Here is a 15256-nt window from a genome sequence, read left to right on the forward strand (position 1 = left end):
ATGGGGCTATGTCGCAGCTGACCTAGCATGGAGCTGAGGTCGGGTCACGCTCGCTGGGCAGACTGGGGACACGGTAAGAATCTTGGATATCCAGTCCATCGCTCAGTCCAGCAGTTGATTGCAGTTCTCACAGGAACAAGAAAATAATAAAAGAAGCAAAAAAATTCCATTTATAAAAAGGAAAAAATGTTAGGACCAGAGATCCCAGCAAGGAACTAGGTCCTTACTCCTGACTAGACAGAAAAAAACTGAAGACCTATAGAAGGAAGTGGGAATATACCCCCTGGGATTGCCATATGGGCGTAGTCGAACTTTCCGCCCAGTGTCCTACTCCTGTAGGGGGCAGCATAAACCCAAGGGTCAAGAAGATATGGAGCGGTCTGTCAATAAAGGAAACAGAAATATAGCTTTGATCAGTTTAAAAAACAGGCGATGATGAATTCGGATGTAAATGGATCATGATCATGATAATCATCCATTTACATCTGTTTTTCCATAGAGATACACTGTTCTCGGTTTTTCATCCGTCAACGGATGGATGAAAAACAGACAAACGGACAGCATATGTGAAAGGGGCAAAAAAAAAAAAAATATTATTATATATATATATATATATATATATACATACATACACACACATTTTTTTTTATAGTAAATGGGGAAGGATTAGAGCCTCTGGTCAGTTTTTGTTGTTTACACAGAGGTTCTAAACCTTTTCCACTTAGTTCTTGGCTTTCTAATGACCAAGGCAAATATAAAGCAGATGTGTATTTTTACACCCCCACAGCCTTGTCATGTTTGATCAAGAATGGGGCAGGAAACACTCTGGTCTCATGATGCAGTAGTAGCTTCTGGCATTCTACTGTCTACTGAACTACCCTGTCAACCAGAATGATGTTTTGCAGTGTGTGGTCAAAGGTTTCAGGATACCATGTTTTAGACCAGTGTCTCTAAACTTTTTTCATTCAAAGTACCCTTTAAATTTCTATCTCAAGGCACCCCATTCTAAAATGTAGAAATCTGAACTATTAGTTTTACATTGCAGCAGCATCCACACACTTAAGACACCCAACATTAGAGGTGATTTATTCTTTCAAAGCAAATTTGTTGCTGACAGAGGGGGGCAGGGAGATCAAACAAGGATGTTGTCCAGGTGGCAAATGTCCTTATCAACCAATGACATCAGTGGTTGTTGGGATGCTGGTGGCTGGTCTGCACAGTGCCCAAGGTTGTAATGTTGCACAATGAAAACCTGTAGCTATGTGTAACAAAGAAGCTTGTTTGATTCACCCGCTGGTTTGTACACAATTTTTAGGTAATTTTTGGCAATTTTTAGGCATTTTGCCAAGGCACACCTGAAGAACCCAGAAGGCACTCTGGTTGAAAAAGGCTGTTTAAGACCACACACTTGCTGCTTAAAGTTTCTAAGGAAAGTAAACTAGTAGAACTTCATTACATCATTGTTCTGATCTACCTTAGAAATGGAAGTGCATGCTTGTATTAATAACACTTGACTTCTTTGGAAAGGTAAAAATGAAAGTAGCTGTTTTACATTTTTCTAACACCTTTGTAGAATTTGTATACACATCTTATATCACTTCCTTCACATTAGGTGCCAGAATGTTTTTGTGAATTACACATGCATAGATGGCCTGTCTCATTACCAGACATCCAAATGTTACAGAATGGTAATGTGGTTTACACATATTATCGGTTCGTTTTGATTCTCTGGTAAATATAGGTTTGAATGAGAACAACATTCTATTCATGCTGTGAACAGTTTGATGTATTCTCTTACCTCTTGCCAGCTGTCAAGATGATTACCAGACAGGTCTAATTCTGACACATGTGAGCAAAAGGCAGCAATCTCATTCTCTTCTCCAGCATAGCTAATGCCACAACTGTTTAATACCAAGATACTGGGGAGGTTCAAGCGATCTAAAACAGAATTTTAATGAGCTCTAGTTATTACATATTTATTTAAATGCAACTAATGTGAGTACATGAATTTGACTTGATATTAGCCTGCTGAAATCCCCTATATGGCAGTACTAAAACTAAAAAAGGGGGGGATAGAGCAGGGTACACAGAGGGATGACCTTTTTCAAGCAGAACCACTTTTAAAAACTTGAGGCAGAGGCTTTTTAGACCAGCCTGGCTAATGCCATAACTGTTCAATACCAAGATACTGGGGGAGGTTTAGGCCATCTAAAACAGTGGGAAGATTTACTAAAGCTGGTTGCACACAGAATCTGATCTGGTCCAGTTGTGCATAGTAACCAACCAGCTTCTAGGTTTTATTGTAAAAGCCTAACTGAACTTAGAAGCGGATTGGTCACTATGCACAACTGCACCAGAATATGCGTGCACCAGCTTTAGTAAATCCCACCCACTTTTTTAATCAATTGTGTAATGAGCACTAGTTATTAACACATGTTGCATTAATTCTGTCCTAAAATATATCACATTTTTCATTATAGGATTCATACATTTGGCTTAATTTCACAATATAGGCCTTTTTATTAAAAATCTAACAACAACAACTTAATGATATGCATCAACCTTATGTAATGAAGTTATTTCATTCATCCCAACACCACCAGAAAATGTAGTCATAAAAAAGAAGCAAAATAAATCCACAAACTAAAAAAAATACACTGAATTAAAGGAAAAAAAGGGATAATTACATGAAAGCTTGTCTACAGAAACAAGTTTTTAGTTTTTTAAATGGAATGATGTGTGAAAAAGGTAAGCTCTCTGAAAACCACATGCACCACACCCCTCAAAATTGAGAAAATGTGTACAAATATGGAAAAACAGGGCTTTTTTAGAGCTAACAAATAAGAGAGATATTTTGAATTTTGATTTTATTTAAAGTTTAAAATGTTCAACAATAAAAGAAACATTGCTTTACATATGTTGTGCAGTTTTTCCAATTCACTCTACATGTTTCGCTAGGATTTAAATTCTTCAGGAGATAGTTATGGATACTGCATATGGAAACAATTAATAAGTCCTGTTTCTATGCATCAAACGATAAGGTTTATCAGACACTTAAAGGAGACATTGGTAATTTAGGGGTTGTCAGGAAGATATCAGCACACCACAGGGAGAGATCACCTAAGGAATTTGATGCCCTGAAAAAAATTGGATTTTTGTAAGAACTTACCGTAAAATCCTAAGCTCATTGACAGACGCAGTCCTCTTGATTAATATCAATTGGTTATACTGCCCTCTACAGGAGTAGGACACTAGGCAGAAGAAAACGTTCTGGCCACACCTTAGGGGCAGTCCCAGAGGGTATATCCTCTCTCTCTCTGCTACAGGATGTCAGTTATGTCACAAAGCAGTGTCAGAGAATTTAACCTAACCCAACTCAAAAATAGAGGGGCGGGTACTGCGTCTGTCAATGAGCTTAAGAGAAAAGGATTTTACGGTAAGTTCTTACAAAAAACGGAATTTTTGTAAAATCTTACCTGTAAAATTCCTTTCTCTGAGTCCTCCGACAGTCGCCGCCTCTTCATATTCGTCACATATGGGGTATTAGACTTTGCTCCGAAGGAGTAGCTAGGCAACAGAATATGTTAACAATAAAGCTTTAACATATCCCACCCTCAAGGGGTGGTCCCCTCAGTCAATACCCTCCTACTTCCTGCAACCATATCTCAGTTTTAGTGGAATAGCAGTAGAGTATACAATCAAACCCCAAAAGAGGGGCGGGGGCGGCGACTGTCGGAGGACTCAGAGAAAGGAATTTTACAGGTAAGATTTTACAAAAATTCCGTTTTCTCTTACGTCCTCCGACAGTCGCCGCCTCTTCATATTCGTCACATATGGGGACGTCCCAAAGCAGTGCAAACATGAGGGGTGGGAAACGCATCCGCGCCGAAAGGCAACGCAGTCTCCACATCACAGAAAGGAACCTTACCAAAGGAAGGAAACCAGCTGGGCAACAGCAAAAATAAGTGCTCAACAGGAGCAACAACCCAGGAAAAGACAAAAAAACCAGGGGATACAAAACTTATCCCAACAGCCAGGAGTCCCCAACAAGGGACCCTAGGGAACAGCCGCACTAAGAACCTTGCGACCAAAGGAAGCATCCGCCGATGCCTGAACATCTACTTTGTAGAATTTTGTGAAAGTGTGCACGGTCGACCAAGTCGCCGCCTTACACACCTGGGCTACAGAAGCCCCATGACGACAGGCCCAAGACGTACTCAGAGATCTAGTAGAGTGCGCCTTCACAGGCACAGGGGGAACCTTCCCCTGCAAAGCATAGGCCTGTTCAATGGTCTGCCTGATCCATTTGGCGATGGTAGAGGCCGAAGCCGCCATGCCCTTCCGAGGACCCTCTGGAAGAACAAACAAGGAGTCCGTCTTTCGAAAAGACTCAGTCGATTTAAGGTAAACCCTTATCGCCCGAACAACATCCAGAGAGTGCAATCTCACCTCCTTTGGATGTTTAGGCTTCGTGCACAACGAAGGCAAGACAATATCCTCATTAAGATGGAATTCCGAAACTCGTTTCGGCAGAAAAGAAGGATTAGGTCGCAAGACCACCTTATCCAAATGAATAACCAGGTACGGAGACTTGCAGGACAAAGCCGCCAGTTCCGACACTCTGCGAGCCGAAGTGATCGCCACCAAAAAGGCGACCTTTTTGGACAACATAGACAACGAGATCTCCCTGATCTGTTCAAAAGGAGCACGTTGTAACACAGAGAGAACGAGATTCAAGTCCCAAGGGGGCAGAGGATCCCGCCTCGGGGGAACCAGATGCCGCACACCCTGAACAAAGGTGCCAACCAAAGGATTGGAAGCCACGGGACGTTGAAACAGAACGGCCAGAGCAGACACCTGACCCTTTATCGTAGCCAGCGCCAAACGCTGATCAACACCCGTTTGAAGGAAAGACAGCACACGGGACACCGAGTACGTGCGGGGTGAAAACCCCCTGGACTCACACCAGGCAAAATAGGCCTTCCAAGTACGGTAATAAACCTTCCCCGAGGAAGACTTCCTCGCGTTGATTAAAGTATTAACGACCTCCGGAGAGAGACCCCTCTCCTTCAGGACCTCGGTTTCAACAGCCAGGCCGTCAAAGCCAGCGACTGTAAAGCAGGATGGTATATCGGTCCTTGAGACAGTAGATCGTCTCGAAGAGGCAGACGCCACGGGGCGTCGACCGCCAGATTCACGAGGTCTGCGTACCAGGACCGGCGAGGCCAGTCCGGTGCCACAAGAATCACCGTGTTGCGTTCCGAGTGTAACCTGCGAAGGAACCTGGACAGCAACTGAATCGGTGGAAACGCGTACATCAGCCTGTACTGATGCCACGGGGCCACTAACGCGTCCGACGCGTCTGCCCGAGGGTCGCGCGTCCTTGCCACGAACCTCTTCACCTTGTTGTTGAGGTGAGACGCGAACAGGTCCACTTCTGGAAGACCCCACTTCGCGCACAACGTCTGGAAGACAGCCGGATGGAGAGACCATTCCCCCTGATCCAGGGTCTGGCGACTCAGATAGTCCGCCTGCCAGTTCTCCACTCCCGGAATGTGAACCGCCGTTATCGCCGGGACATGAGTCTCGGCCCAAGACAGAATGTCGGCCACTTCTCGAGCCGCTCGGGCACTCCTGGTGCCCCCTTGGTGGTTGATGTAGGCCACCGCCGTGGCATTGTCCGTCTGCACCCGAACCGGGCAACCCTGCAGCCGGTCCGTCCAGCGATGAAGACAGAGCCTTATCGCACGCAATACCAGAATGTTGATCGGAAGGGAAGACTCCCCCTCCGACCAAGTCCCCTGAGCGGACAGAACGCCCAGAACTCCACCCCAGCCCGACAGGCTGGCATCCGTGGTGATCACCGTCCATGAGATCGGACGAAACGACTTGCCCCCGGACACCAACGGGGACTGGAGCCACCACAGAAGGTTTTCCCTGGTGCGAAGACTCAACGAGATTTGAAGATCCAGAGATTGAGGTCGCCCGTCCCACCTGGACAGGATCTCCGCTTGGAGACCCCGCGTGTGAAACTGTGCGAAAGGAATCGCCTCGAAGGCCGAGACCATCAATCTCAGACATCTCATACACGTCCGCAGAGACGAGTTCGGAACGTCCCTGAGGGACCTGACTTCCTCCCGGAGAGTCCCGAGTTTGTCTTCCGGCAGGAAGACCTTCGCCTGCACCGAGTCCAGTATCATTCCCAGATAGGGGAGACGAACCGACGGACTCAGTGTCGACTTTGGAAAATTTATCGTCCAACCAAACTCCTGCAGAGTTTGCATTGTGACAGACAGGTCCTCCTCCAGACCTTGTCTGGTCGCAGACCGAACCAGAATGTCGTCCAGATACCCCAGGACAGAAATGCCCTGGGCCCTCAATAATGCCAGAACCGGTGCAAGCACCTTGGTGAAGACCCGCGGAGCCGAGGCGAGACCAAAGGGCAACGCCACGAACTGGTATTGATCCTCCGCAATGGCAAAACGAAGGTACCTCTGATGACCCTCGAATATGGGGATGTGAAGGTACGCATCCTTCAAATCGATGGAGGCCATGAATTCCCCCGGAACCAGGGCAGCCACCACCGACCGCAGGGATTCCATGCGGAACTTGCGAACCCGCACAGAGCGGTTTAGAGCCTTCAAGTCCAGAATCGGACGAACCTTTCTGGGCACGGTGAACAGATTGGAATAAAACCCCCGAAACCTGTCCCGATGAGGCACCGGGACCACCACTCCCTGAGCCCTCAGGTCCCGCACCGCCAGGTGCAGATCCCGCAGGCGCTCTGGAGACAGTTGAAGATTTGAGGGAAAAAATCTGCTCTCCGGCCGAGAGAGAAACTCGATCTTGTAACCAGATCGAACGATTTCCAGAACCCATCTGTCCCGCACACGGGCCTACCAGGGCTGAAGAAAACCGAGCAAGCGTCCCCCCACCCCAAAACTGGGTGAGGGCGCCCCTTCAGGCCGAACTGTTATGGGCTGCAGGTCCGGATTGGCCGGACTTCTGTTTTCCAGACCAGGGCTTCTTCTGAGAGCCTTGACCTTTGAACGGTTTGCCCTTGTAGTGCGGCCGAAAGGCACGAAAGGACCCCTGAGGGGGCCGAAAATTTGCATGCTTCTTCCCAGAAGCCCCCTTAGCCTTGGGGAAATGGGGCAAGAGAGTGCTCTTACCCCCGGTGATCCCCTTAATCAACACATCCAGGGACTCCCCAAAAAGGCGAGACCCATCATAAGGCAGATTGGCTAAGGTCTTACGTGAAGATTGGTCCACCGACCAACATTTTAACCAAACCAGGCGGCGAGACAACACCGCCACGCTGTGCACACGTGCAGCCAACGGGATCAAGTCCAGGTCCGCATCACACAGATACATGACACCCTGGTGGATCTGATCCACCATATCCAGGGTCGCCGCCGAGGCCGAATCGGCCACTAGGACGCGCCTAAGCATCTGCGTCCAACTTGCGATCGCCTGGGCCGCCATGAGAGAAGCAAACAGAGCCTTAAGCATAGAACCCGTAACAGAATAAGTATGACGGGCAAGAGACTCCAGTCTCCTATCCGTGACATCACGGAAAATAGGGGAACCCTCTGCAGGAATCGCAGTGGCTTTGTTCAAAACCGCAATTGCATGATCCACTGGTGGAGGCACACACCACCGTTCATCAGTGGCAGGCGAAAAAGGATAACGCAGCTTGAATTTACTTGGTACCGCAAAAGGTTTGCGCAGATCGCGCCATTGATCCTTAACGGCGCGCTGAAAATCAGCATTGCAGGGAAAAACCTGCGGCGTCCTGCGTTTTCTCTGCGTCCCATAAGCCGCCAAGGCAGCGGGGGGACACACTTCGTCCTGCAAACGCAGCGTTTGCTTAATGGAAGCAATCAACTCATCCATGATTGCAAGCTCTTCAGGCGAGCCAGGGGGAGAATTATCGACCCCCTCAACTTCAGCCTCCACCTCAGACCCCACTAGATCAAGAGAGGAGCGGGACCCCGATAAGGAGGTCCCTGCCAGAACAGCCCCATCACCTTCACCCTCAGAATCAGAGGACAGAGCAACTCTGGGCCGTTTAGTAGATTGAGCAGCCACCAGCATTTGCACCTGAGCAGCAAGGCCAGCCACAATAGTGGCTAAATCCCCCCCTGGGGGGGAAACAGCGGTCCCCTGGCTTTCCACCAATACTGTAGGAAATTTGCCCTCCTGAGAATCCATTGCCCCTGTAATGCCAGACAACCAAGGGTTAACTGCCCCTTTTTTGCAAGCGCGGCAAGCGCGGCAAGCGCAGCCCACCGCACCACACTCAAGCACAATGAGACCCCCACAGGGAATATGCAAACTGAACACAGGCAATGGATAGCAAGAACAGAAGGATAAAACCTGAGGAGACCCTCGCCGCTGCTGCTGCCTCGATCGGTGTTCCTGGAAAGAGGAAGTGATGCTGCCAGGGCGCTCTATGTAAGCCTATGGAGGCTACAAGAAAATGGCCGCCATGCATGTAAACCATGCGGCCGGAGCGGGTGCAGGCAAAATGGCGTCGTTTGGCGCCGAAAACGCCGCTCCACAGTGCATTAAAACACATATTACAATCCAATATAAGGATACATGTTAGATCGCCGCAGCAATCGCTGTATATGCCCAAACATGCCAAGAAAAAACATGCCCCACAGCACACAGCTCTCACACTGCCCAGCCTGACACACACAGTGTCACACAGCACCCCCCCCCTTGCAGCCCACAGCATGCAGCCGAGAGATAGGGAGACAAGCAGTGTGAACAGAGGCAGGTTACACAGTCCCAGACTGACACCCCCCCAGACAGACAGGTCCCCACATAAATACACTTACCTCACATGGCGTGGGGAACCCGCACAGGCGAACAAGCCGCTGCACCTGAGGCAGGGAGAGTCGCAATTCAAGACGCACAAAATGGGGGTTAAGAAACCGCACAGCGTCCAGTGAGGTAGCCACCTCACCAATCATCCCTGCACCGAACAGGGATGGGTCGTTCACTATGCCAGGAGCGTTACCTGGCTGAACGCTCGTTGGCAGACTGGGAAGCCACTGACCCACGACCTGCGACCAGGGGGATCAGCCCGAGACCCAGTCCGCATGATCCTCTTCGTCCGAAGAACTAACTAACGCTGACAAAATAACAGCTAAGAAAAGGTAGAGAGAAAAACTCAAACAAAATATTAAAAAGAAGAAACAGTCTGGGACAGAAAGTCCCAGCACAGAGAGAGCCAGCCACTCCTGACAAGCTAGACATTAAAACTGAGATATGGTTGCAGGAAGTAGGAGGGTATTGACTGAGGGGACCACCCCTTGAGGGTGGGATATGTTAAAGCTTTATTGTTAACATATTCTGTTGCCTAGCTACTCCTTCGGAGCAAAGTCTAATACCCCATATGTGACGAATATGAAGAGGCGGCGACTGTCGGAGGACGTAAGAGAAATCCAATTTTCTCTGTCGCTCATTGACAAACACAGTCCTCTTGATTAATATCAATTGGAACGTCCCAAAGCAGTGCCACAAATGAGGGGTGGGATAACGGAAATCAAAATACAATCTAGAAGGCCCAACCGGTGCCAACTAGAAGTTTTAAAGGCTCATCAGACAAAAAGGATGAGACTCAACTGAAAACCCAACAGAAAAAAAACCTCGAGGTAGACCACCGGTCTCCTCAAACCGCGGCCTGCAGAACCAAAAGAGGCATCCGCCGATGCCATCACATCAACTTTATAGAATTTTGCAAAGGTATGCACCGACGACCAGGTAGCCGCCTTGCAAACCTGAAGCACTGACGCCTGATGGCGAAAGGCCCAGGAAGCACTAAGCGCCCGAGTGGAGTGCGCCTTAACAGGGAACGGAGGCTTCCGACCCTTAATAGAATAAGCCTGTACCACCGTCTGTCTGATCCATCTGGAGATAGTCGCGGCAGATGCAGGCAACCCCTTTTTAGGGCCATCCGTGATCACAAAAAGTGAATCCGTCTTACGGAAAGATTCCGTAGTAGTCAAATACACCCTGATCGCCCGAACTACATCCAAGGAGTGTAACACAAACTCCCGAGGATGACTGGGCTTAGGACACAGGGAAGCTAGACAGAAAAAAACTGACATCCTGTAGCAGAGAGAGAGAGAGAGGATATACCCTCTAGGACTGCCCCTAAGGTGTGGCCAGAACATTTTATTCTGCCTAGTGTCCTACTCCTGCAGTATAACCAATTGATATTAATCAAGAGGACTGCGTAAAATCCATTCCTCTCATGTTCATTGTCGGAGAGCACCTGATATTCTTAACCATTGGGTTATACTGCCCCCTACAGGAGTAGGACACAAGGCAGAAAAAAAGTCTGGCTATGCCTATGGGCAGTCCCAAGGGGTATACTCCCTCTCTCGGCTATAGGTACTCAGTTTTGTTACAAGCTGTGTCAGAGAAAATACAACTCAGAGGGGTGGGTTCTGTGTCTCAATGAACATCAGAGAAATGGATTTTACGGTAAGTCGAAAATCCCACTTTCTCTTTTGTTCATTGACGGACACAGCTCCTGATATTCTTAACCATTGGGACGTCCCAAAGCAGCATTAAACATGAGGGGTGGGAACAGCAAAAAATTCCCAAGGCTAAAAACAGTAGCCAACCAGGCAACAGGGGCTCAACCAAAACAACTGGAGCCCACCTAAAAAAAAAAAAAAAAAAAAAAAAAATACACCCTCAAAGAGAACCAAGTCTTCAAAAAAGCAGCCTGCAAAACCTTGTGGCCAAAAGAGGCATCCGCAGATGCCATCACATTCACTTTATAGAACTTTGTGAAACCTGAGTGTGATTTACTTAAGTCCAATCTCCAAGCTAGCAAAACAGCCTAAAACTGATACAACCATCTCAGCCATGCGTCACTATTATAGCCAGGCTGTGTTTTTTACATGCACTACTGTGAGGTGTAGTGAGGTGCAGAAGAGGGTGGACCAGAGCCATTGATGACAGAAGGTCACCTGCCTGCCAAAGTGTGAGCAGTGCAATACCAGCAACATATGAAGTCACCTCTATCCTCAACATATTCCTGGTCAGCTTACGAGTATGCAGCAGAGCCTGATTGGTTGAGTACTAACCCTTCCTCTTGAGTGTGAGTTGTGTTGTACAGGGGATTCCCAGAGGTTGTTATAAACTTACATTTAGTTGCATTAAAAATATAAATGCAAATAAAAAACACACACATTAAAGCAGCTTTGTATTAATGAACATATTATGAAATGTATTTAAAATAAACTAAGTACATGAATTTGACTTGGTATTAGCCTGTTGCGTAGTCTATAAAGCAGTACTCAAAAGGGCTGGGATAGAGCAGGGTGAGCAGAGGGATGACCTTGTTAAAACAGAACTGGAAGCAGGCAGGCTCCTTTTTGTGGAAGAATCTTGTAATGTTCTAACTGGCTGCTTGCAGTCTTCTTTGGAATGTACACTAAGCTATGCAAGCGCAGCTTTGTTTACATTCCAGCACACTGCCTGTGTGCCGGGATGACCACACTCCTGCGCATATGTAGGAGTGATGTCATTCTGCTCTGGCCAATATGGTAATATGGCAGAAAATGTAAAATATATATATATATATTTTTTTTTTTTTTTTTTTTTTCCAGAATTTTCGCTTTTTTTGCTTATAGCGTAAAAAGTAATAATTGCACAGGGAATCAAATACCATCAAAAGAAAGCTCAATTTGTGGGGAAAAAAAACACAAATTTTATTTGGGTACAGCGTCGCATAACCGCGCAATTGTGTGTTAAGATAACACAGTGCCAAATCACAAAAAACGGAATTTTTGTAAAATCTTACCTGTAAAATTCCTTTCTCTGAGTCCTCCGACAGTCGCCGTCTTCATATTCGTCACATATGGGGTATTAGACTTTGCTCCGAAGGAGTAGCTAGGCAACAGAATATGTTAACATTAAAGCTTTTAACATATCCCACCCTCAAGGGGTGGTCCCCTCAGTCAATACCCTCCTACTTCCTGCAACCATATCTCAGTTTCAGTGGAATAGCAGTAGGGTATACAACCAAACCCCAAAAGAGGGGCGGGGGCAGCGACTGTCGGAGGACTCAGAGAAAGGAATTTTACAGGTAAGATTTTACAAAAATTCCGTTTTCTCTTACGTCCTCCGACAGTCGCCGCCTCTTCATATTCTTCACATATGGGGACGTCCCAAAGCAGTGCAAACATGAGGGGTGGGAAACGCATCCGCGCCGAAAGGCAACGCAGTCTCCGCATCAAAGAAAGGAACCTTACCAAAGGAAGGAAACCAGCTGGGCTACAGGAAAAAATAATTGCTCAACAGGAGCAACAACCCAGGAAAAGACAAAGAACCAGGGGATAAAAAAAAAACTTATCCCAACAGCCAGAGGTCCCCAACAAGGGACCCTAGGGAATTGCCGCACTAAGAACCTTGCGGCCAAAGGAAGCATTCGCCGATGCCTGAACATCTACTTTGTAGAATTTTGTGAAAGTGTGCACGGTCGACCAGGTCGCCGCCTTACACACCTGGGCTACAGAAGCCCCATGACGACAGGCCCAAGACGTACTCAGAGATCTAGTAGAGTGCGCCTTCACAGGCACAGGGGGAACCTTCCCCTGCAAGGCATACGCCTGTTCAATGGTCTGCCTGATCCATTTGGCGATGGTAGAGGCTGACGCCGCCATGCCCTTCCGAGGACCCTCTGGAAGAACAAACAAGGAGTCCGTCTTTCGAAAAGACTCAGTCGATTTAAGGTAAACCCTTATCGCCCGAACAACATCCAAAGAATGTAGCCTCACCTCCTGTGGATGTTTAGGCTTCGCGCACAGCGAAGGCAAGACAATATCCTCATTAAGATGGAATTCCGAAACTCGCTTCGGAAGAAAAGAAGGATTAGGTCGCAAGACCACCTTATCCAAATGAACAACCAGATACGGAGACTTGCAGGACAAAGCCGCCAGCTCCGACACTCTGCGAGCCGAAGTGATCGCAACCAAAAAGGCGACCTTTTTGGACAACAGACAACGAGATCTCCCTGATCTGTTCAAAAGGAGCACGTTGTAACACAGATAAAACGAGATTCAAGTCCCAAGGGGGCAGAGGATCCCTCCTAGGAGGAACCAGATGCCGCACTCCCTGAACAAAAGTGCCAACCAAGGAGTTGGAAGCCCCGGGACGTTGAAACAGAACGGCCAGCGCAGACACCTGACCCTTTATCGTAGCCAGCGCCAAACGCTGATCGACACCTGTTTGAAGGAAGGACAGCACTCGGGAAACCGAGTACGTGCGGGGTGAAAACCCCCTGGACTCACACCAGGCAAAATAGGCCTTCCAAGTACGGTAGTAAACCTTCCCCGAGGAAGACTTCCTCGCGTTGATCAAGGTATGAACGACCTCCGGGGAGAGACCCTTCTCCTTCAGGACCTCGGTCTCAACAGCCAGGCCGTCAAAGCCAGCGACTGTAAAGCAGGATGGTATATCGGCCCTTGAAACAGGAGATCGTCTCGAAGAGGTAGACGCCACGGGGCATCGACCGCCAGATTCACGAGGTCTGCGTACCAGGACCGGCGAGGCCAGTCCGGTGCCACAAGAATCACCGTGCTGCGTTCCGAGTGTAACCTGCGAAGGAACCTGGACAGCAACTGAATCGGTGGAAACACGTACATCAGCTTGTACTGATGCCACGGGGCCACTAACGCGTCTGCCCGAGGGTCGCGCGTCCTTGCCACGAACCTCCTCACCTTGTTGTTGAGACGAGACGCGAACAGGTCCACATCTGGAAGACCCCACTTCGCGCACAACATCTGGAAGACAGCCGGGTGAAGAGACCATTCCCCCTGATCCAGGGTCTGGCGACTCAGATAGTCCGCCTGCCAGTTCTCCACCCCCGGAATGTGCACCGCCGATATCGCCGGGACATGAGTCTCGGCCCAAGTCAGAATGTCGGCCACTTCTCGAGCCGCTCGGGCACTCCTGGTGCCCCCTTGGTGGTTGATGTAGGCCACCGCCGTGGCATTGTTCGTCTGCACCCGAACCGGGCAGCCCTGCAGCCGGTCCGTCCAGCGATGAAGACAGAGATTTATCGCACGCAATTCCAGAATGTTGATCGAAAAGGAAGACTCCCCCTCCGACCAAGTTCCCTGGGCGGACAGAACGCCCAGAACACCACCCCAGCCCGACAGGCTGGCATCCGTGGTGATCACCGTCCACGAGATAGGACGAAACGACTTGCCCCCCGGACACCATCGGGGACTGGAGCCACCACAGAAGGTCTCTTCTGGTGCGATGACTCAACGAGATTTGAAGATTCAGAGATTGAGGTCGCCCGTCCCACATGGACAGGATCTCCGCTTGGAGACCCCGCATGTGAAACTGGGCGAAGGGAATCGCCTCGAAGGCCGAGACCATCAATCCCAGACATCTCATGCACGTCCGCAGAGACGAGTGCGGAACGTCCCTGAGGGACCCGACTTCCTCCTGAAGAGTTCTGAGTTTGTCTTCCGGCAGGAAGACCTTCGCCTGCACCGAGTCCAGAATCATTCCCAGGTAGGGAAGACGAACCGACGGACTCAGTGTCGACTTTGGAAAATTTATCGTCCAACCAAACTCCTGCAGAGTTTGCATCGTGACAGACAGGTCCTTCTCCAGACCCTGGCTGGTCGCAGACCAAACCAGAATTTAGTCCAGATACCCCAGGACAGAAATGCCCAGGGCCCTCAATAATGCCAGAACCGGTGCAAGCACCTTGGTGAAGACCCGCGGAGCAGAGGCGAGACCAAAAGGCAACGCCACAAACTGGTAGTGATCCTCCGCAATGGCAAATCGAAGGTACCTCTGGTGACCCTCGAAAATGGGGATGTGAAGATACGCATCCTTCAAATCGATGGAGGCCATGAATTCCCCCGGAACCAGGGCAGCCACCACCGACCGCAGGGATTCCATGCGGAACTTGCGAACCCGCACAGAGCGGTTCAGAGCCTTCAAGTCCAGAATTGGACGAACCTTGCCCTCCTTCCTGGGCACGGTGAACAGATTGGAATAAAACCCCCGAAATCTGTCCCGATGAGGCACCGGAACCACCACTTCCTGAGCCCTCAGGTCCCGCACCGCCAGGTGCAGGTCCCGTAAACGCTCCGGAGACAGCTGAAGATTTGAGGGAAAAAATCTGCTCTCCGGCCGAGAGAGAAACTCGATCTTGTAACCAGATCGAACGATCTCCTGAACCCATCTGTCCCGCACGCGGGCCAAC

The 15256-nt window shown here is 48.9% G+C and overlaps 1 protein-coding gene across 2 annotated transcripts in view; it reads right to left on the reverse strand.

Annotated features, from left to right (window-relative positions):
• Positions 1-15256, reverse strand: part of TBCEL (tubulin folding cofactor E like) — a 119116-nt gene that overhangs the window by 33794 nt on the left and 70066 nt on the right. For both annotated transcript variants that reach the window (XM_082273882.1, XM_082273881.1), the window contains one exon: positions 1799-1938. In XM_082273882.1, the coding sequence (XP_082130008.1) occupies positions 1799-1938 (140 nt within the window). The remainder of the gene's footprint in view (positions 1-1798; positions 1939-15256) is intronic.

Source organism: Pelophylax lessonae (genome assembly GCF_965119305.1).
Source record: "Pelophylax lessonae genome assembly, chromosome: 12".
NCBI classification, from domain to species: domain Eukaryota; kingdom Metazoa; phylum Chordata; class Amphibia; order Anura; family Ranidae; genus Pelophylax; species Pelophylax lessonae.